The sequence below is a fragment of the Acanthochromis polyacanthus genome, chromosome 1 (assembly GCF_021347895.1).
Source record: "Acanthochromis polyacanthus isolate Apoly-LR-REF ecotype Palm Island chromosome 1, KAUST_Apoly_ChrSc, whole genome shotgun sequence".
Lineage (NCBI taxonomy): Eukaryota > Metazoa > Chordata > Actinopteri > Pomacentridae > Acanthochromis > Acanthochromis polyacanthus.
In genome coordinates this window covers 58,822,379-58,843,730 of record NC_067113.1, presented here as the reverse complement: position 1 = coordinate 58,843,730, position 21,352 = coordinate 58,822,379, and the positions used below count along the sequence as shown (strand labels likewise).

General features: G+C 37.7%; 1 protein-coding gene across 1 annotated transcript in view; it reads right to left on the bottom strand.

The window, feature by feature from the left end:
- The window catches only part of LOC110959952 (thyrotropin-releasing hormone-degrading ectoenzyme), a 284,810-nt gene that overhangs the window by 34,562 nt on the left and 228,896 nt on the right, over window positions 1-21,352 (bottom strand). Inside the window, exons 11-13 of the mRNA XM_051949719.1 lie at window positions 15,656-15,744; window positions 10,156-10,289; window positions 9,976-10,031 (exon numbers count right to left, since the gene is read on the bottom strand). Of these exons, the coding sequence (XP_051805679.1) occupies window positions 9,976-10,031; window positions 10,156-10,289; window positions 15,656-15,744 (279 nt within the window). The remainder of the gene's footprint in view (window positions 1-9,975; window positions 10,032-10,155; window positions 10,290-15,655; window positions 15,745-21,352) is intronic.

Here is a 21,352-nt window from a genome sequence, read left to right as displayed (position 1 = left end):
AAGGAGGACACCACTGCTGAAAAAAACTCATAAAAAAGCCAGACTGGAATTTGCAAAAATGCATGTTGACAAGCCACAAAGCTTCTGGGAGAATGTCCTTTGGACAGATGAGACCAAACTGGAGCTTTTTGGTAAGGCACATCAACTCTATGTTCATAGATTCACAAACCAAGCATACGAAGAAAAGAACACTGTCCCTACGGTGAAACATGGAGGAGGCTCAGTAATGTTTTGGGGCTGCTTTGCTGCATCTGGCACAGGGTGTCTTGAAAGTGTGCAAGGTACGATGAAATCTGAAGACTATCAAGGCATTCTGGAGAGAAATGTGCTGCCTCGTGTCAGAAAGCTTGGTCTCAGTCGCAGGTCATGGGTCTTCCAACAGGACAACGATCCAAAACACACAGCCAAAAACACCCAAGAATGGCTGAGAGAAAAGCGTTGGACTATTCTAAAGTGGCCTTCTATGAGCCCAGATCTGAATCCCATTGGACATCTGTGGAAGGAGCTGAAACATGCCATTTGGAGAAGACACCCATCAAACCTGAGACAACTGGAGCTGTTTGCTCATGAGGAGTGGGCCAAAATACCTGTTGACAGCTGCAGAACGCTCATTGACAAATACTGAAATCGTTTAATTGCAGTGATTGCCTCAAAAGGTTGTGCAACAAAATATTAAGTTAAGGGTACCATCATTTTTGTCCAGCCCTATTTCATTAGTTTGTTTTTTTAAATAATTATGTTAATCAACAATTCAAAAGTGATGGCTGATTTTGATTATTTAATTTTCAATAAATTTTTATTTATTGTTACTTTTGTGAGTTTCAAGTGATTTCAGTGAGAATTGTGGGTTTTTCCTTCTTTAACTGAGGGGTACCAACAATTTTGTCCACGTGTGTAATTAGCTGGTGGTAGTTTTGGGTCGATTTTTGGACTTTAATGGTTCTTATAGTCCAAAAACGGAAGATATTTTTTCATAAGCTATCACATAAGGCCAAGAAACCCAACAAATCCATCTTTATAATATGCAGTCTTGTAAAGTTTTGCTTGAAAATTAGCATCAAATGAGTCAATTATTCATTATTGATGTCAAAAATCTATTTTGCAGAGCATATTTACAACCAACATTCCAAGAAGAACAATAACTATGAACTTCATATCATATACTATGTTGTCACGACACACAAAAGTTCTTTCAAAGACATGTTTTGTTTGAAAAATTGCCACGGTTCTTTCGTTTCTATCAAGAAATGGAACTAAATTTAACCCTCAAACTAATAATTCATCAAAGTCCCTTCATTCTCCATGTTGGTAGATACATTCCACATGGTGAAACATCTTCCAGTAGTTCATTTTCTATACTCTGCGCAGCCTCTATTTGTTTTCCAGTGTTGGTAACATCTGGGGAGACTTGGAAAGTCCTTGTAAATGTTTATATTAGGTTTCTTTTTTTTTTTTTAAATTGGAAAGTCAGGAAAAATGTTGCTGGAGCAAAGGAACGACTAAAAGGTGCTTGACGTTTAGACGGTTCTCCATGAAGCATTTTAATTAAAAGGACACTTTCATAAAAGGCTACATAAAAAGAGTTCTGTTCTAATAAAACCCTGAAGGATTCAACTGAACAGATTCTCATCAAGGTCCACTGGTATCCGGAAGAAACACCAAGCTGAGGTCAGATCCACTTTTTATTCACAAGGTTTAATCTAAAATGTTAGTTTGGTTCATGTTTTTGAGTCTTTTTCTGGCTACATTCCAGCACTAAACCTTTAATTTACTGATCTTGTCACCTTTTCTTTTAGGACACATGTCGACTCTTCTTTGAAATTTTTTATTTATGACACATTGTGCACCATTATGGACCATTTGGGTAATTAAGTAGTTTTTGACAAATTCTTTTGTTACTTACGACAAATTATGGATCATTTTTGAGTCATTTAAGGAGAGACTTTGATTAATTTTGAACACATTTAAGTCATTTTAGGGAAAATTTTGAGTCATTTTGTATGTTTTTGGTCATTTAGGACAAATGTTGGGGTGGCATGGCTCAGTGGGTAGAGTGGCCGTCTTGTTATCAGAGGGTTGCTGGTTTGATCCTGGCCTGGAGAGCTCACGTCGAGGTGTCCCTGAGCAAGACACTGAACCCCTAATTGCTCCTGATGGGTCGTGGTTAGTGCCTTGCATGGCAGATTCCACCATCAGTGTGTGAATGTGGTGTATAATGTAAAGTGCTTTGGGTATCAGTTCAGGTATAGTAAAGCACTATATAAATACAGAACATTCACCATTTAAATGTTGACTCCTTCTGGATATTTCATTGTCATTTTTCAGATTTTTTTTTTTTATGTTGGTTGTGGTTCCTGTTTTTTTTTTTTTTTTTTTGTCTTTTTCTGGCAACATTCCTGCACTAAACCTTTAATTTACCGATCTCGTGACCTTTTCTTTTCCCACCAGCTTCAGGACAAACCTCCAAAGAACCGCCGACTCATCAGTCTCGGACGTATCGTGTCGCTAACGAGCCACGTTTTCAGTTCTCAAGCTTTGTTCTCGGAGAAGCAGATTATAGATTTTCAATTTCGCCTCTTGGTTACAGTGCCTGTGTCGCTGCCGTCGCCTTAACGAGCTCATTACCTCGTTAACATCGTTAAGGGCCAGTTAATTGTTTGTCCATTAGCGGGGCTCGGCGGAGCGCTAACGAGGGACTGCAGCGGTCACACTGGAAAACAGGGCGACATCCATCACCACTGAACCGCCGACACTCTCCTTTATTTCTGCTAAACGGGCTTCATACTCACAGATACGTTCAGTCCAGCAGCAATACGGAGATTAAAGGTCTTTTAAAGAGTCGGTTCAGCGAGCAGCTCTCAAATAAATAATATCTGACGACCAACTCAGTCTTTCTATCGGACCCTTGGCAAAAATTACACTTTTTTTCATAGTTTTTGCGAATTATTTGAACATTACACTTATTAAAATGGTGACAAAATGTCAGAAAATGTTGGAAAAACTCATTTCTGTGTTTTTCTGAACAATTTCAGCTTCATTTAGAACAAATTTAGATAATTTCTGACACATGCACACTCTTGTTGGATATATTTGATCATTTTCAACAAATTTTGTACCATTATAGACCATTTAGGCCAAGGATTGATGATTTTTAGACAGCATTTGAATCATTTAGGCCAGGGTTTGTGTCATTTTGGACATCTTCTTGCCAGTTAGAACAATCTTTGGACCATCCTGGACCATTTTTGAGTCATTTTGGATATCCCTTTGTCAATAAGAACAACCACTGAACCATTATGGACCATTTTTTAGTAATTTTCAGAATGATTTTGGCAGTTGTATCTAAAAATGCATAATAGAACTCAACAAGTTTGAGTCATTTTGGATTTTTTTTTGTCATTCATGACAAATTTGGGATAATTTTGGACCACTTGTGAGCCATTTAAGGTCAAATTGTGAGTCACGCTAAGGCAATTTTTGACTCCTTTCGGACCTTTATTGTCATTTAAGTCAAATTTGAACCAATATGGACCATTTAGGCCAGGGTTCAAATAATTTTAGACACATTTCGAATCATTTTGGATTCATTTTAGATTTCTTTTTCATCAATTAGGGTAATCTTAGGACTATTGTGGACCTTTTGTGAGTCATTTTATGAATGATTTTGGCAGTTCTAACTAAAAATGTATCACAAGATCACACTGAAATGCATAGATTTGGGATAATTCTAGGCAGATTTTGAGTCATTTTGGATTTATTTTTTGGAATTTTCAACCAAGTTTGACTCATTGTGGACATTTTGTTTGTCATTGTCATTGTCATTTTGTATGTCAAAATTGTCAAGGACAATTTGGGGGCAAGTTTGGACTATATATGAGTCATTTTTGGACAGGGTTTCGGACACGTTGTCTAATCTTGGATATATTTTAGCATTTAGAACAAAGTTTGAACTGTTATGCACCATTAAGGTTAGGTTTGAATAATTTCAAACAAAATTTGAATCATTAATGGACTAATTTTGACTCATTTTGGGCATATTTTTGTCATTTAGGACAAATTTAGAACCATTATGGAGCATTTAGTCTAATTTAGACACATTTTGAATCCTTCTGAAAACATTTTTAGTAATTTTAGGACAACATTTGAGTCATTTTGGCAGTTTAATCTAACAAAATTATATTAACCTCAACTACAAAAGGCATTCCTGTGCATATGTCAGTCATTTTGGAGGTTTTTTTACCCACTCATGACCAATTTGGTATGATTCTGCACCACTTCTACCATTCTAGGCATATATAGTAACATTTGGCTGGTTTACCGTCTGGCAGGGTCGTACTTGCACACTCCTGTGAATAAAATGGGATTCTGTTCAGCACTGAAAACATTCCAGATGAGAAGAAGGGATGAGAATTTGGATGCAAAGTGGCTTTTAAGGTGAAAAAATCTCCACAATGAGGACGATGTCGAAAAATAAAACACCACTGGCTGAGTCCTCTCAGCTCTTTAACGTGTTGTGGTGGCGTTGCCATGGCGACAGATGCAGGCAGCAGTCTTGTGCTGTCAGAGCGAATATTAACGGATGCATAGTTTCTGTGCAGATGGAAACCTCCCGCTGAGCCACAGCTCATCATCCGACGTGACGGAGGACAGATGGAGGCGGGAGGCCGGCGATGGAGGAAGAAGCTCCACGGAGGAGGCAGATTGAGTTATAGAGTCGCTGTCACGCCGGATTTTGGTTACAGAGCTCAGAGAGCTTCGGGCTGAAAGCACCGCGATGAGAAACGACTCCTCTGCCAGGCCGACCGATCGCTCATTCATCACGGCCCTCCGTCTGCTCGGGTTTCTGGGTTTCTTTTCACTCGCAGGTCGACGAAGCTCAGAGTTATTAACCGTTTTCACCCGAGTTCTACAGATTAGAGCCGGGCAGACACACTGAGGAGCATCAAATTATTGTAGTGGCTCTAATTTACTGTAGCTAGATGCAGATCTGAGGTATCTGCATTTTTCATCCACTAAATTCTACACTGCCAAACAAAAAAGAATGTTAAAAATCCTGCAGCTGGAAGCCAAAATCCTAAATTAGTCAAACCTTGTCCAAAATCACTCAAAATGTGTCTAAAATTATTCAAACTGGGCCGAAATGCTCCATAATTGTCCAAAATTTATCCTAAATTATAAAACTTTATGAGTCAATGTGTCCGAGAGGACCAAAAAAAAGTGTCCAAAAAGACCCAAAATCTTTCTTAAAATAACTCCCAAATGCTCCATCATGGTTCAAAATCTGTCCTAGATGACAAAAAGATGTCCAAGATGGCTCCAAATTGGTCTAAAATTATCCAACATCTGCACAGAAATGCCATTTTTTGTTCAATTCTATTGTACATTTTTAGATAAATTTTCCAAAATCATTCCTAAAATGAGTCACAAGAGGTCCATAATGGACCAACGATTGTCCTAACTGAGAAGAGATATCCAAAATGATTCAAAATATGTCCTAACATTACCCACAGTTGGTCCAAAATTGTCTCAAATTTGTAATAATTGAAAAACAAATATCCCAAATGACAGAAATATGCACAGAAATGCCATTTTTAGACACATTTTGGTATATTTTTTTACTTAAAACTGCCAAAATGATTCCAAATTTGTATAAAATGATTCAAAATGTCTCTAACCTGACCTAACTGCTCCATAATGGTCCAAAATGTGTCCTAAATGATAAAATATTATCCAAAATGAGTCAATGCGTGTCTTAGATGACAAAGAATTTGTCCAAAATGACCCAAAATCTGTCCTAAAATAACTCCCAAATGGTTCATAATGGTCCTTGATGACAAAAAGATGTCTAAAATTACTCAAAATCAGTCTAACCTTATCCAAGCACATAAATTATTATTTCACTTTGGTATACATTTCTAGATAAAGCCTTCTAAGAATCCCTAAAATGATTCACAAAAGGTCCATAATGGTCCATAGAGTGTCCTATTTGACAAAAAGAAATCCAAAATGATTCAAAAATTAGTCCAAAGTGATTCAAAATGTGTGTAAAATTATTCAAACACTGGCCTAAATGGTCCATGATGGTTAAAGTGTGTCTTAAATGACAATTTTTTTTAAAAAAAGTTTCAAAAAAGTCCTATCATGGCTCACAATGTTTCCTAAAATGGTTCACAAGTGGTCCAAAATTATCCCAAATTTGACAAATTTTAAATTTTGACCAAAAAAAATCCATAATGACTCAAACTCATTGAAATTAACTACATATTCATAGATAAAACTGCCAAAATCAGTTCTAAGATGAATCAAAATGGAACAGAATGGTCCAAGGATTGTCCTAAGTGGCAAGATGTCCAAAATATACTCTTTTTCGATAACACATTTTTGTTACTCATGACAAATTATGGATGATGTTTAAGTTATTTAAGGGGAGATTTTGATTCATTTTAGACAGATTCATTTTAAGGAAGATTTTTGAGTAATTTCATTGTTTGTTTGTTTTTTGTCATTTAGGACAAACGTTTACTCATTCTAGATATTTTAATGTCATTTTGGACAAATTTTGGTCCGTTATGGACCATTTGTGAGTCATTTTAGGACAAATTTTTGATAATCATGAAAAGAATGTGAGTCATTTTAGGACACATTTTTGCCATTTAGGCAAATAATTAGATCATTAGGGACCATTTTTGAATCATTTTTAGGAAAAATTGGAATAACTATTGACAACAATTAAGTCATTGAGGACAAATGTTGACTCTTTTTTGGACATATTTATACCAACAATAAGTTGTGCACTATTATGAACCATTTAGGAGTAGTTTTAGGACAAATTTGGAGTCCTTTTGGACATCTTTTTTTCAATGAGGACCATCTTTGGACCACCAGTAAGTAAAAAGTTAATGTATTTCTTTAACAATCAGTGGTTCAACATTTCAGTATAAGGCAGCTTTATTTCCAATCAAGCTGCATGAACACATTTGTTAATGTCACATTTATTTGGTACCAAGCTGTAAAATGCTGTTTGTAGTGTTAACACTCTCTTTCACATTCTTCATATTTTTACTGTATAACTTAAAAGCTTTTCCCTTGGCGACCCTGGGTGCTCTGCATTGATGACTAACAGGACAAAGACATGCCAAACACTGAACATTTCACACACTGTCCGCTATTTGATGACAACATGTGAACTTCGTAGCTTTCACATGCGTAGCTTTTACTCTCCACTATTTTGTGTTCCAGCTTCACTGACTGTACAGGACATGAAGATGCAGGAGTAATGACTAAAAGCATGCCTCATTCTGAACACAGACAGAAAGGAAGAAGCTGCTGTGTTCAGATGATCTCTCTCAGTCTGACCAGCCTCAGGGAACAAAAATGAAGACTTCACTTATTTGTGCGTTTTTTTGTATTTGCATTCCTTCCATGAAGTCATCTCAAGTGAAATCTAACTTTCATGTCTAAGGTGACCTTTGGGAGTGATTTTAGGATACATTTTGAGTCACTCTGAACAACGTGTGAATCATTTTGGCAGTTCTATCTAAAAATGTACAATAAAACTCACTCATATTTCATTCATTTTGGACATTTATTTGTCATTTCAGACAAACCTGAGACAATTTTCTAATTCAGTAGTCAACATGCAAATTGACACCTTTGTTGTGATTGTGATTTTACCAGATATTTACATGAACAAAACACAGAAAATCTGTAAAATTAACATTTAGACAATGTATTCTAATTTTTCATTTCTTATTCTACAAATTTTTCCTTTCAAATATTGGCAAATATCTGCAAAATAATGTATTTTTCTGATTAAAATGCAGTAAAAGATGGTGATGGTGATTTGTAGAAATACAGATTGTTCATATGGGCAGTATTTATAGTTTTGGTCTGTTTCACCACAGTCAGCATGTAAATAAAATGTTTCTTTTCTGTAACTTTACGAGTTATTATCTGTAACTTCATAAAAACAGAGAAAAGCTGCAATATAACAGTATCTATTGTCTGAAAAACTGTGCAAATCTGTCACAATTTCACAAAATTATTAGATGAAACTGTTAAATTGAATTTTAATACTATATCTATCATATATCTATCTATATATATATATATATATATATATATATATATATATACTTAAAGTTGCGAAGTTGCTGGATATTGGCGGGAACTGGTACACGCTGTCGTATACGCCGATCCAGAGCATTCCAAACATGCTCAATGGGTGACATGTCCGGTGAGTATGCGGGCCATGCAAGAACTGGGACGTTTTCAGCTTCCAAGAATTGTGTACAGATCCTTGCAACATGGGGCCGTGCATTATCCTGCTGCAACATGAGGTGATGTTCTTGGATGTATGGCACAACAATGGGCCTCAGGAACTCGTCACGGTATCTCTGTGCATTCAAAATGCCATCAATAAAATGCACCTGTGTTCTTCGTCCATAACAGACGCCTGCCCATACCATAACCCCACCGCCACCATGAGCCACTCCATCCACAACATTGACATTAGAAAACCGCTCACCCACACGACGCCACACACGCTGTCTGCCATCTGCCCTGAACAGTGTTCATCCGTGAAGAGAACACCTCTCCAACGTGCCAGACGCCATCCAATGTGAGCATTTGCCCACTCAAGTCGGTTATGACGACGAACTGGAGTCAGGTGGAGACCCCGATGAGGACGACGAGCATGCAGATGAGCTTCCCTGAGATGGTTTCTGACAGTTTGTGCAGAAATTCTTTGGTTATGCAAACCGATTGTTTCAGCAGCTGTCCGAGTGGCTGGTCTCAGACCATCTTGGAGGTGAACATGCTGGATGTGGAGGTCCTGGGCTGGTGTGGTTACACGTGGTCTGCAGTTGTGAGGCTGGTTGGATGTACTGCCAAATTCTCTGAAACGCCTTTGGAGACGGCTTATGGTAGAGAAATGAACATTCAATACACGAGCAACAGCTCTGGTTGACATTCCTGCTGTCAGCATGCCAATTGCACGCTCCCTCAGATCTTGCCACATCTGTGGCATTGTGCTGTGATAAAACTGCACCTTTCAGAGTGGCCTTTTATTGTGGGCAGTCTAAGGCACACCTGTGCACTAATCATGGTGTCTAATCAGCATCTTGATATGGCACACCTGTGAGGTGGGATGGATTATCTCAGCAAAGGAGAAGTGCTCACTATCACAGATTTAGACAGATTTGTGAACAGTATTTGAGAGAAATGGTGATATTGTGTATGTGGAAAAAGTTTTAGATCTTTGAGTTCATCTCATAAATAATGGGAGCAAAAACAAAAGTGTTGCGTTTATATTTTTGTTGAGTGTATAAACACACTTTTACATGAATTTGTTCACAATAAAAATGGTAAAATGTGTTTTCATTGGTGTATATTATTTTTCAGCAAAGGTACTCTGTCAAAATATATTTTTATTTATCATTTTATTTAATTATATTTATTAGTTATTATTATTATCATTAATAGTATTTATGATTGAAGTTGCTGGTGAGTTTCAGGGTTCACAAAGTCAAAGTAAAGTTTCCTGGAAATCTGCAGGATTTTTTTTTTTTTTAGTAAACGTCCACATGTCTTAGCAGGAACCAGGTTTAATAATGCAGAGGAAAACATGCAAACATCCACTGAAAGATGCAGGAAAACCTTTTACTAGGAGGCGGCGGCGCTAATCCCTGAGCTGCACTTATCGTGTGGTGGAGGAATCCAGCTGGTAAAGCTGCAACCAAAGCCTCCAGTGTGAAGGTAAATTTATGTATGAAGAGTCTGAACTCATACATAAACTTGTGTATTTACAGCCGACTGTCAAACTACAGCAAACACAAGACCTCCTCCGCTGAGCTAGCTACATATGCTACATGATGGCAACGTCAGAGGCAGAATGAACTGTCCAGATGTGGCAGATGTGGTGGTAAAACAGTAAACAAGAGAGCTTTTTCATGCTGTAATTCTGTGTAAACTCACCTGGCCAGGTTGAAGGCATCGTCGATAAGCCCCGCCCTGTTTCCAACCGAGATGATCTGAGGTACGAAATGAGCAAAAAAAGAACTGAAAAACTGGGAAAAATCAGCAGAAAAGTCACAAACAGACAGTTAGACGGTAATAAACAGACAGACTGACGGACACAGAGACAGACAGGTTTACTTGAGGGTTGTTGTGCAGCTGCTGAATCAGCAGTTTCCAGTTCTGCAGGTCGTAGTTCACACGGAAATATCCGGTTTGGTTGATGTTGCCTAGCAACCAGGTGCTGCTGTCCATTTCGCTGACTCTGTGGGTTTCTGAGACAAAACACAAAAAATGCATTAGTCTGTTGATCAAAGCAGCAAAACCTGAAAATCAGCTGAAAAGGGACCAAAACAAAAGCCTGACTTCTGCTGTTCAGACGGGGACAAAAAGAAAATAAAGTCAAGAAAATTAAAGATATAGCTACACAAATGAGAATTGTTCATAAAAACTGTGATTAAAACATTAAAGGGAAATATTTTAAAGACAATTAAAGAATGCATTTATCATTTATTGACACACATTGCAAAAAAAACTGTTGAAAAAAGCAAGAAAGTAAAACAGAACAATTGTATCAGGAAATTAGGTGTAAAAAATTACACAAAACTTGTAAAAAACACAGTAATTATATATAATATACAAGTAATAGTAATATTTTAAATTTTAGAGCAATTTTCCATAATACAATATATTTTGCAGCCTAAATATGATGCTAGACCATGTTTTTTGTTTGTTTGTTTTTTTGGCTGTCCCTACAAAATCTGAATCCGAAAGAGTTTTAAGTTACAAAAACAGAAATAGAAAGAGATTTACTATCCTAATAAAGGAGCCACAATCAGTCATAATAAAAAAACAGGATTCATTTTCACCAAACAATTTGCTTCTTTAAATAAGAACCAGAATTATCTCTGTTCTCCAACAACCTAAAGCAGATCCAGCTTCATTTTACCCCCCAAAAAACAGAACCCAAATTAGCTTTATTCTCAAGAAACCAATTTTGATTAAGTGTTATTTTCCCACAAACAAAGAAATCTCACAAATGTTGCAGGAGCACTGGGAGCAGAGCATCAGTGCACGAGCTCACTATCAAATTTAATGATTTTTAACTTTTATATGCACAGATTGAGAACTTTTTGAACAGACTTAGTGCACATTAACCTTGTTATGTTCTGACCCGATTACTGGTGTCAGCTAGCCTAGCCGTGCTAGACCCAGCTCTTAAGACCCAAGGGTCTAGGACCGCTCGACAGGGAGGGAGGCGGGCTAAAAGGTTGTCTTTCAAATCACTCTGCAGCAATTGGGTAGGTATACAACCAATCAGTGCAACGAATAGGCTGACGTAGTTCCGAGAGCACCGGATTGTGGCTAAGTCCCATTAGCTTCCCAACCAGCGGAGCCAACTGGTATATTAAGGATTTGCCATATCCCGTCGGCATAAGTCCAAATACGTCTTTCTTCTCAATGAAACACTTCAGTGCCGTCCTTTGTTTATCTTTCAAGTTGAATTTTAGCTTCAAATCTTTAAGGGCTGTGGCCAAAGCCGAGTCGAAAGATAACTGTTTATTGTGCGCCGGTTGTTTCTGTCAGAATCGTCGCACCTCTGTCGTCACTTCGTTACGCCCGCCTTCTGACTCTACACTTCATGGTGATTGGTCCGGCCAGTTTTAGGAGAATCCAGCCTCGAGCCTTATGGAGGGTAACTAGACCCACCCTGGCAGAGAATTAAATTCGTTGCTGTGGGTTGTCTAGCGTGGCTAGGCTAGGTGTCAGCTGTTACTCAAAAACTTGACTGGAATTATTTCACTGTCACAAAATCAAATCAGAACAAATTAAATTTTCCAAAAATAGTTCTTTATTAAACACATCACCATAATTATCTTTATTCTCCAAGAACCTGAAGCAGAACCAGCTTCATTTTCAAAAACAACTAAAGAAAGAAAGAATGAAATCTAATTTATTCCTCAAAAACAGAAGTAGAATGAGTTTTTTCACATGAAACCGCCAGAACAACCTTCATTTTCTGAAAAAATAAAACCAAAATGACCTTTTTTCCCAAAGAAATCTGACCGCAATAGAATTTATGTTGCAAAAACAGACACAGAAAGAGATTCATTCCTCTAAAAAGGAACCAGAACTCGTCCTAATCTCAAGAAACTGAAATAAAACAGGATTCATGTTTACAAAACAGTACTCGTCTTCAATAAAAGAACCATAATTGTCTTTATTCTCAAAGAACCTAAAGCAGAACCAGCTTAATATTCCAAATAAAAACGTAATTCAACAGATTTTTTGCAGCAAAAACGGGAATAAAAACAGATTTAGTCCTTAGAATGAGTTTTATTCTCAACAAACCAAGTCTGAAGAAGCGTTATTGAGAAAAAAAAGGTATCTTATGAGTGTTGCAGGAGCACTGGGAGCAGAGTAACTGCACAAGCAAACTAATTTATAATTTAAATGGCTTTTAATTTTTAATCCAATCTTAGACCTCGTTGCTGGATATTCCAGATTTACCTACATGTGTTATTTGGATACTTCCACCTGGAACAACACAGCAGAAAAAGTAAAAACAACCAAATATCTCCTGGCAGGTCAGCAGCTCGTTCTAAAGCTGTGTGGCAGAAAACAGCTTCGCTTCCTCCAAGGTGGTAAAATTAGGTTTGCCAACTTTAGAGAACAAGTTTCAGAGTTTCATCCAGGTGGAAAACAAGGAAAGAAAATAGCTGCTGACCCGAGTCTGACCCACTTCCTCCACTCGTTCCCTCTGGCTGAAACAAACTGTCGGGAAGTCCTGAACTTCTCCACGCACTTTGAAAGTAGGTGAAGTTGTGCCTGAACCCAGAATCTGGATCTGAACTCACTGCTGTCAGCTGCTAATAAACACAAGAAGAGGAAGATCTGTATTTCAGGAACACAACCGTGGACAGTTTTATCCTGCAGAAGTGGAACTGGAGAGACTTAGTCCGCAAAAACAAACCAGGATTTGGTTTATTTTCCAAAAAGCTAAACCAGAATCAGCTTTATGATCCAAAAACTGAACCTTGGTTAAGTTTAGTGCTGAAGAAAAAACAGAAACACAATTAGTTGTATTTAATGAAAGAAAACCAGAATAAGCTTAATTCTCAAGAAATCAAATCAGAACAAGCTTCATTTTCCAAAAAAAAAAAAGCCTCTATTGTTGAAACATGACACTAGAATGATATGTAGTCTTAAAGAAACTAAAGCAGAACCAAATTTACTTTCCAAAATCTCAACCCAAAAAACCGATTCATTCCTCAAAAACAGACCTTGAATTAGTCTCAGCCTCAAGAAAGTGGATCAGAACAAGCTTAATTTCCAAAAAACAGAAATGTCATCTTCAAAAACAGAACTGGAATAATCTTTATTCTTCAAGAACTCTTCAGAAACTGTTTCTGAGAGAATTTCAAGCTGCATAAATGGAGATAAAAACTGTACCGATTCCTCAAAAACAGAACCAGAATTAGTTTTATTAAATGAAAGCAAACCAGAATAACCTTAATTCTCAAGAATCTGAATCAGAACAAGCCTCATTTTCCAAAAACAGACCTGGAATAATCTTTATTCTTCAAGAATTCTTCAGAAATAGCATCTGAGAGAATTTCGTGCTGTATAAATGGAGATCAAATTTTTTCCTCAAAAACAGAATCAGAACTGATTTTATTGAATAAAAGAGGACCAGAACGACCTTAATTCTCAAGAAACTCAATCAGAACAAGCTTTATTTTCCAACAACTGACCTCTATTGTAGAGAAATGACACCAGAATTACTTTTATTCTCAAAGAACCTACAGCAGAACCAGTTTTACTCTCCAAAATCTGAACCTGAAAGAGTTTTATGAAGCAACAACAGTAATAGAACATTATTTATTCCTCAAAAACAGAGCCAGAATTAGTTTTAGTCAACAAAACAGAACCAGAATTAGTCTTAGTTTAAAAAAAAAACTGGATCAGAACAAGTTTTCTTTTCCACAAACAGAACCGAAATCATTTATATTTTTTTAAGAATCTAAAGCAGAACCAATTTTTGTTTCCAAAACTGCATCTATGAGAGTTTCATGGTGCATAAATGGAGGCAGAAAGATATTTATTCCTCAAAAAGAGAACCAGTTTACTCAAAACAGACTTAGCATCAGTTATATTCTCATGAAACTGAGTTTGAACAAGTTTGATTTTCCTAAAACAGATCCAGATCTAAACCAGAACCTATTATTGTTATTACTCTCAAAAATAGTTGTATGTTGCAAAAACAGGAATGAAAACAGATTTCTTCTTCAAAAACAGAACCGGAATTAGATTTTTTCTTCAGAAACTCAATCAGAGCAAACTTTATTTCCCAAAACCAGCTCTCTTCTTAAAGAACTAAAGTAGTACAACCTTCATTCTCCAAGAACCTGAAGCAGAACCAGCTTTTTGTTCCAAAAACTGATATCTCTTGTTAAAAGATGAAACCAAGTTCATCTTTTTTTCCCTCAAAGAACCTGAGAGAGAATCATCTTTATTCTCCAAGAATGTAAGACTCAATAAAAACAGCCAAACCCTCCACAAACTCAACTAAAACAGGCTTTCTTCTGGAAAACTTCGACAGAGCTAAATCTGTTTCCCAAAAACCATCCTAGGAGTGTTTGAACTTCACCAACAGAAGAGGAACAAAGCTTTCCCCAAAAACAAACCCTTAAAGAGGAAAGAGGAAGCAGAAAACCAAAGTGGAGCTGCAGATCCAGAGGACGCTTTACTCTCCACAAAACAAAGGAAACAGCAGAACCTTCATCCGTCTACAAGCTGAACCAGAATCAGTTGTTCTCACCACAGAAATGAACAAGTTTTATTCATAAAAGCACAGAAAGGAGAAAAAACTGTGCTAGAATGAACTTTTATTCGATACAAAGAGACGCAGAGCAGCTTTATTTTTCAAAAACCAGTTTATTCCCAAAGCCGACAGAAAAGAGAAGAAAAGCTTTTCCTCAAAGACTCACACCTGTGAGCTTCAGCTCGCTTTTTATTTTTTAAATCAGAAGTCCGTTGTGTGGAGATAATTAATTTGCGATTGTGAGATATTTACACGTAAAATAATCCCAAGATAACGGCTCGTTATCTGGAGGAAACAAGGATTAAGTCTGATGGAGATGTTGATATCAGATGTTGGAGTGGCAGTTTGTTTTTACACAATATGAACACGAGCGAGTTCTATGTCAGAAAAATGGAAATAAAAGGAGATTTATTCCTCAAAAACAAAACCAGATTTAGCCAGATGTATTCCACAGAAACAGAACCGGAAATACTTTAATTAAACAAAACCATACTAGAATTACCTTTATTGTAAACGAAACTAGCTTTATTTTCCAAAATCTGAACCCAAGAGAGTTTTATGTGGCAAAAACAGAAAGAGAAAGAGTTTTATTCCTCTAAAATAGAACCCCAGTAAATCTTAATCTGAAGAGAATGGATCAAAACAAGCTGAAGTTGCCAGAAAACAGGGATCACAGACAGGACTTAAATCAGTCTCAGGACAAATACCTCATGTGTAGATGATTAATTAGTGATATCAGCTGGTTATCTGTGTTAACATGAGGATTAGGGACTTCTCAGAGACGTTTAATGTCAGGTGTTTGCTGTAGATCAGTACCTGTCTTGTTGTTGATCCATATGAGGCTCTCCGAACAAATGCTGGATGCGTTTCCCACGGCGACCGTCAACGGGACCTGCCACTGTAGACTAGAGAGAGAAGACGGATGTCAGTAATGGTCGTCGGGATTGGATCTGGGTTTATTGCCTCGGTTATCAGCCGTGGAGGCATTAGAGAGAGCGATGGTCAGCGCCGATCGTTCGGCATCAGTCAGCCGCAAATGGATTCGCCGACAGGAAGTTAGAGCTGCAGCAGTCGGCCGGCATCAGTCAAGAAGGAAGCAGCTGAGGGTTTGTTGTCTTTTTAAAAGGGTTTCAGAGGTTAACTGTGCTGAACGCTGGAGACTAGTTGGGTAATTTTTACACTTTCACATGTCAAGCTTTTAAAGAAACACCAGATTGTCACAAAGTGGGCTTCAATTAGGCAGTTCTACTGAGTTAAAACTCTGAACTTCAACCTGTTCCTCACCGTTTCTTTGCTCCTGTAACATTTTTACTCACTACAGGTTCACTGTGATATAAAATCCTGCACCTCTGTCAAAACAGAACAACCTTGAAGAAGGAGAAATGACTAGAAAATGTCCCTTTACTCTGTACATCAGCCGTAGAAAGATGTTTCACCATGCTGAATGTATCTTCTATCGCCACTGTTCACCATTTCTGAGCCAAGCTCCATTTATATTCTTACCTCTTGGTCAAAATTGTCCAAAACAACTTGAAATTGGTTCAGAATGACTCAAAACTTGGTCAAAATGATCATTTTTGTGTCATTTTTGATATTTTGAAGAATTTTCAATCCTGTTTGAGTCTCTGTTCATCATCAGTAGAAAGACGTTTCACCATGCTGAATGTATCTCCAAAAACTTGCTCCTCTGTTCACTGTTTCTGAGCCACGCTGCATTCATTTTGTTCATCCATTAGCTTTGATTTTCCTCTCAGTTTGTCCAAAATGACTAGAAATTGCCCAGTGTTACCCAAATCTGTCCAAAAAAAGAAGCAATTCATCCAAAATAACATTAAAAAAATTGTCAAAAATGTCAAAAAATACCCAACATGACAAAAAATTGCCAGAAATGTTTCAAAAACTGTCCAGAAATGAGTCCAAATTTGCCCAAATGTATAAAGTGGTCCAGAATTCCTGTCATTTTGGTTCAGTCTATGCCACTTTGAACTGATTTTGAGTCAGTTTTGAAGAGATTTTTTGAAATCACTGAGAACAAAGTGAATTATTTTAGACATGATTTCTGTCATTTATTTATTTATTTACTTAATTTGTTTTAACCCAACAATTTCGGACAAATTTCGAGTCACTTTAAATATGAGTATTTACATTTTTACAGCATCTATAAACATTTTTATTCTGCTCTGTTTCACCGTGCTGGATGTATCTTCAACTACTTGCTCTGGCAGTTCTTTCCCATGTGGAGCCATGATGTAGGTATAGATAGTCACACATCATTACAGGCTTATTTACTTTGTTCACTCAGTTCCTACTTTGGAGCCTGAATTTTGCAACATAGTCTTTGTAAGGGTTTAGTTTTTGATTGTTCCTAGGAGGAAGTACTGCAGAAATACTGCAGTTTTTACACACGTGGACAAAATTGTTGGTACCCCTCAGTTAAAGAAGGAAAAACCCACAATTCTCACTGAAATCACTTGAAACTCACAAAAGTAACAATAAATAAAAATGTATTGAAAATTAAATAATCAAAAACAGCCATTACTTTTGAATTGTTGATTAACATAATTTAAAAAAAAAAAACAAACTAATGAAACAGGCCTGGACAAAAATGATGGTACCTCTATAAAAGATTGAAAACTATTTGACCAGAGTGACATGATTAATTCAGGTGTGTCATTTTATTGACATCACAGGTGTTTCCAAACTCATAATCAGTCAGTCTGCCTATTTAAAGGGAGACAAGTAGTCACCCTGCTGTTTGGTGAAAAGGTGTGTACCACACTGAACATGGACAACAGAAAGCGAAGGAGAGAATTGTCCCAGGACATCCGAAAAAAAAATTATAGACAAACATCCTAAAGGTAAAGGCTATAAGACCATCTCTAAACAGCTTAAAGTTCCTGTGACAACAGTGGCTCATATTATTCAGAAGTTCAAGACCCACGGGACAGTAGCCAACCTCCCTGGACGTGGCCGCAAGAGGAAAATTGATGACAAATTGAAGAGACGGATCGTTCGAATTGTATCCAAAGAGCCCAGAGCAACCTCCAAAGAAATTAAAGGTGAACTCCAAGGCCAAGGTACATCAGTGTCAGATCGCACCATTCGTCGTTGTTTGAGCCAAAGTGGACTTCATGGGAGACGACCAAGGAGGACACCAATGCTGAAAAAAACTCATAAAAAAGCCAGACTGGAATTTGCAAAAATGCATGTTGACAAGCCACAAAGCTTCTGGGAGAATGTCCTTTGGACAGATGAGACCAAACTGGAGCTTTTTGGTAAGGCACATCAACTCTATGTTCATAGACTCAAAAACCAAGCATACGAAGAAAAGAACACTGTCCCTACGGTGAAACATGGAGGAGGCTCAGTAATGTTTTGGGGCTGCTTTGCTGCATCTGGCACAGGGTGTCTTGAAAGTGTGCAAGGTACGATGAAATCTGAAGACTATCAAGGCATTCTGGAGAGAAATGTGCTGCCTAGTGTCAGAAAGCTTGGTCTCAGTCGCAGGTCATGGGTCTTCCAACAGGACAACGATCCAAAACACACTGCCAAAAACACCCAAGAATGGCTGAGAGAAAAGCGTTGGACTATTCTAAAGTGGCCTTCTATGAGCCCAGATCTGAATCCCATTGAACATATGTGGAAGGAGCTGAAACATGCCATTTGGAGAAGACACCCATCAAACCTGAGACAACTGGAGCTGTTTGCTCATGAGGAGTGGGCCAAAATACCTGTTGACAGCTGCAGAACGCTCATTGACAAATACAGAAATCGTTTAATTGCAGTGATTGCCTCAAAAGGTTGTGCAACAAAATATTAAGTTATGGGTACCATCATTTTTGTCCAGCCCTATTTCATTAGTTTGTTTTTTTAAATAATTATGTTAATCAACAATTCAAAAGTGATGGCTGATTTTGATTATTTAATTTTCAATAAATTTTTATTTATTGTTACTTTTGTGAGTTTCAAGTGATTTCAGTGAGAATTGTGGGTTTTTCCTTCTTTAACTGAGGGGTACCAACAATTTTGTCCACGTGTGTAAAGGGCTGATGCAGTGTTGACATCTAAGTGGTGCTCTGTTTTGTTCTCTACATTGTTCCTGGCAGTATTTTAGTTTTTTTTTAATCCAAGGACTCTCTACAAAGCGTCTCATTTTCATTCCCGAACCATTTATCAGGTCGATATCGAGCATTCTGATCCCGTCGTCGGATCAGCTGCAGGTGCATCTTTGAACTTCCCGGGTTTGGTTTTCAGCGGCGACTTGGAGACGAGTATAAACGAGGTCAACGTGTTCTTTAGCGGAGGAAGGCGAGGTGAGTGGCTGTCTGAAGACTTCTTTTTACCTCCAATGTCTGGATTCACTCATTTTTTTCTGCCTTTGATGAATAAAGCATCAGCCGTGAGAACACACACACACACATTGGCATCAATATTAATAAACAGTGTGTGTGATTGAGCTCCACTTCTGTCAATCACAATGATATAAATATCAGATTAAATGTTCGGTTGCCAGGCAGCAGTATTGATCCGCAGTTGCCGGCGGCGACAAACAGCTATTATGGGAACGGTAAGTGGCTCATTGTTTGGGTGACTGTGTAGCGGTGACCCAACACACACAAACACACACTCATTAAACACAGACTGTAATTAAAATCCACTCTAATTAAAATAGAATCAGAACTTTAACGACTCTTTAGGTTCCACATCCAGTCGATTTGTGTTCTTGAACGCCCACTGATATGTTCCTAATGAGCTCCAGTAACAGCTCATTCACATAAACATAGATGTATACAGTTAAGCCTGAAATTATTCATACCTCAAACACATTTTGACTTAAAGCTACTTTTAAATGTACACACGTGGACAAAATTGTTGGTACCCCTCAGTTAAAGAAGGAAAAACCCACAATTCTCACTGAAATCACTTGAAACTCACAAAAGTAACAATAAATAAAAAATTTATTGAAAATTAAATAATCAAAAACAGCCATTACTTTTGAATTGTTGATTAACATAATTATTTAAAAAAACAAACTAATGAAACAGGCCTGGACAAAAATGATGGTACCCATAACTTAATATTTTGTTGCACAACCTTTTGAGGCAATCACTGCAATTAAACGATTTCTGTATTTGTCAATGAGCGTTCTGCAGCTGTCAACAGGTATTTTGGCCCACTCCTCATGAGCAAACAGCTCCAGTTGTCTCAGGTTTGATGGGTGTCTTCTCCAAATGGCATGTTTCAGCTCCTTCCACATATGTTCAATGGGATTCAGATCTGGGCTCATAGAAGGCCACTTTAGAATAGTCCAATGCTTTTCTCTCAGCCATTCTTGGGTGTTTTTGGCTGTGTGTTTTGGATCGTTGTCCTGTTGGAAGACCCATGACCTGCGACTGAGACCAAGCTTTCTGACACGAGGCAGCACATTTCTCTCCAGAATGCCTTGATAGTCTTCAGATTTCATCGTACCTTGCACACTTTCAAGACACCCTGTGCCAGATGCAGCAAAGCAGCCCCAAAACATTACTGAGCCTCCTCCATGTTTCACCGTAGGGACAGTGTTCTTTTCTTCGTATGCTTGGTTTTTGAGTCTATGAACATCGAGTTGATGTGCCTTACCAAAAAGCTCCAGTTTGGTCTCATCTGTCCAAAGGACATTCTCCCAGAAACTTTGTGGCTTGTCAACATGCATTTTTGCAAATTCCAGTCTGGCTTTTTTATGAGTTTTTTTCAGCAGTGGTGTCCTCCTTGGTCGTCTCCCATGAAGTCCACTTTGGCTCAAACAACGACGAATGGTGCGATCTGACACTGATGTACCTTGGCCTTGGAGTTCACCTTTAATTTCTTTGGAGGTTGCTCTGGGCTCTTTGGATACAATTCCAACGATCCGTCTCTTCAATTTGTCATCAATTTTCCTCTTGCGGCCACGTCCAGGGAGGTTGGCTACTGTCCCGTGGGTCTTGAACTTCTGAATAATATGAGCCACTGTTGTCACAGGAACTTCAAGCTGTTTAGAGATGGTCTTATAGCCTTTACCTTTAAGATGTTTGTCTATAATTTTTTTTCGGATGTCCTGGGACAATTCTCTCCTTCGCTTTCTGTTGTCCATGTTCAGTGTGGTACACACCTTTTCACCAAACAGCAGGGTGACTACTTGTCTCCCTTTAAATAGGCAGACTGACTGATTATGAGTTTGGAAACACCTGTGATGTCAATTAAATGGCACACCTGAGTTAATCATGTCACTCTGGTCAAATAGTTTTCAATCTTTTATAGAGGTACCATCATTTTTGTCCAGGCCTGTTTCATTAGTTTGTTTTTTTAAATAATTATGTTAATCAGCAATTCAAAAGTAATGGCTGTTTTGATTATTTAATTTTCAATAAATTTTTATTTATTGTTACTTTTGTGAGTTTCAAGTGATTTCAGTGAGAATTGTGGGTTTTTCCTTCTTTAACTGAGGGGTACCAACAATTTTGTCCACGTGTGTAAGTAAAAGCTGAGAAATTTTTC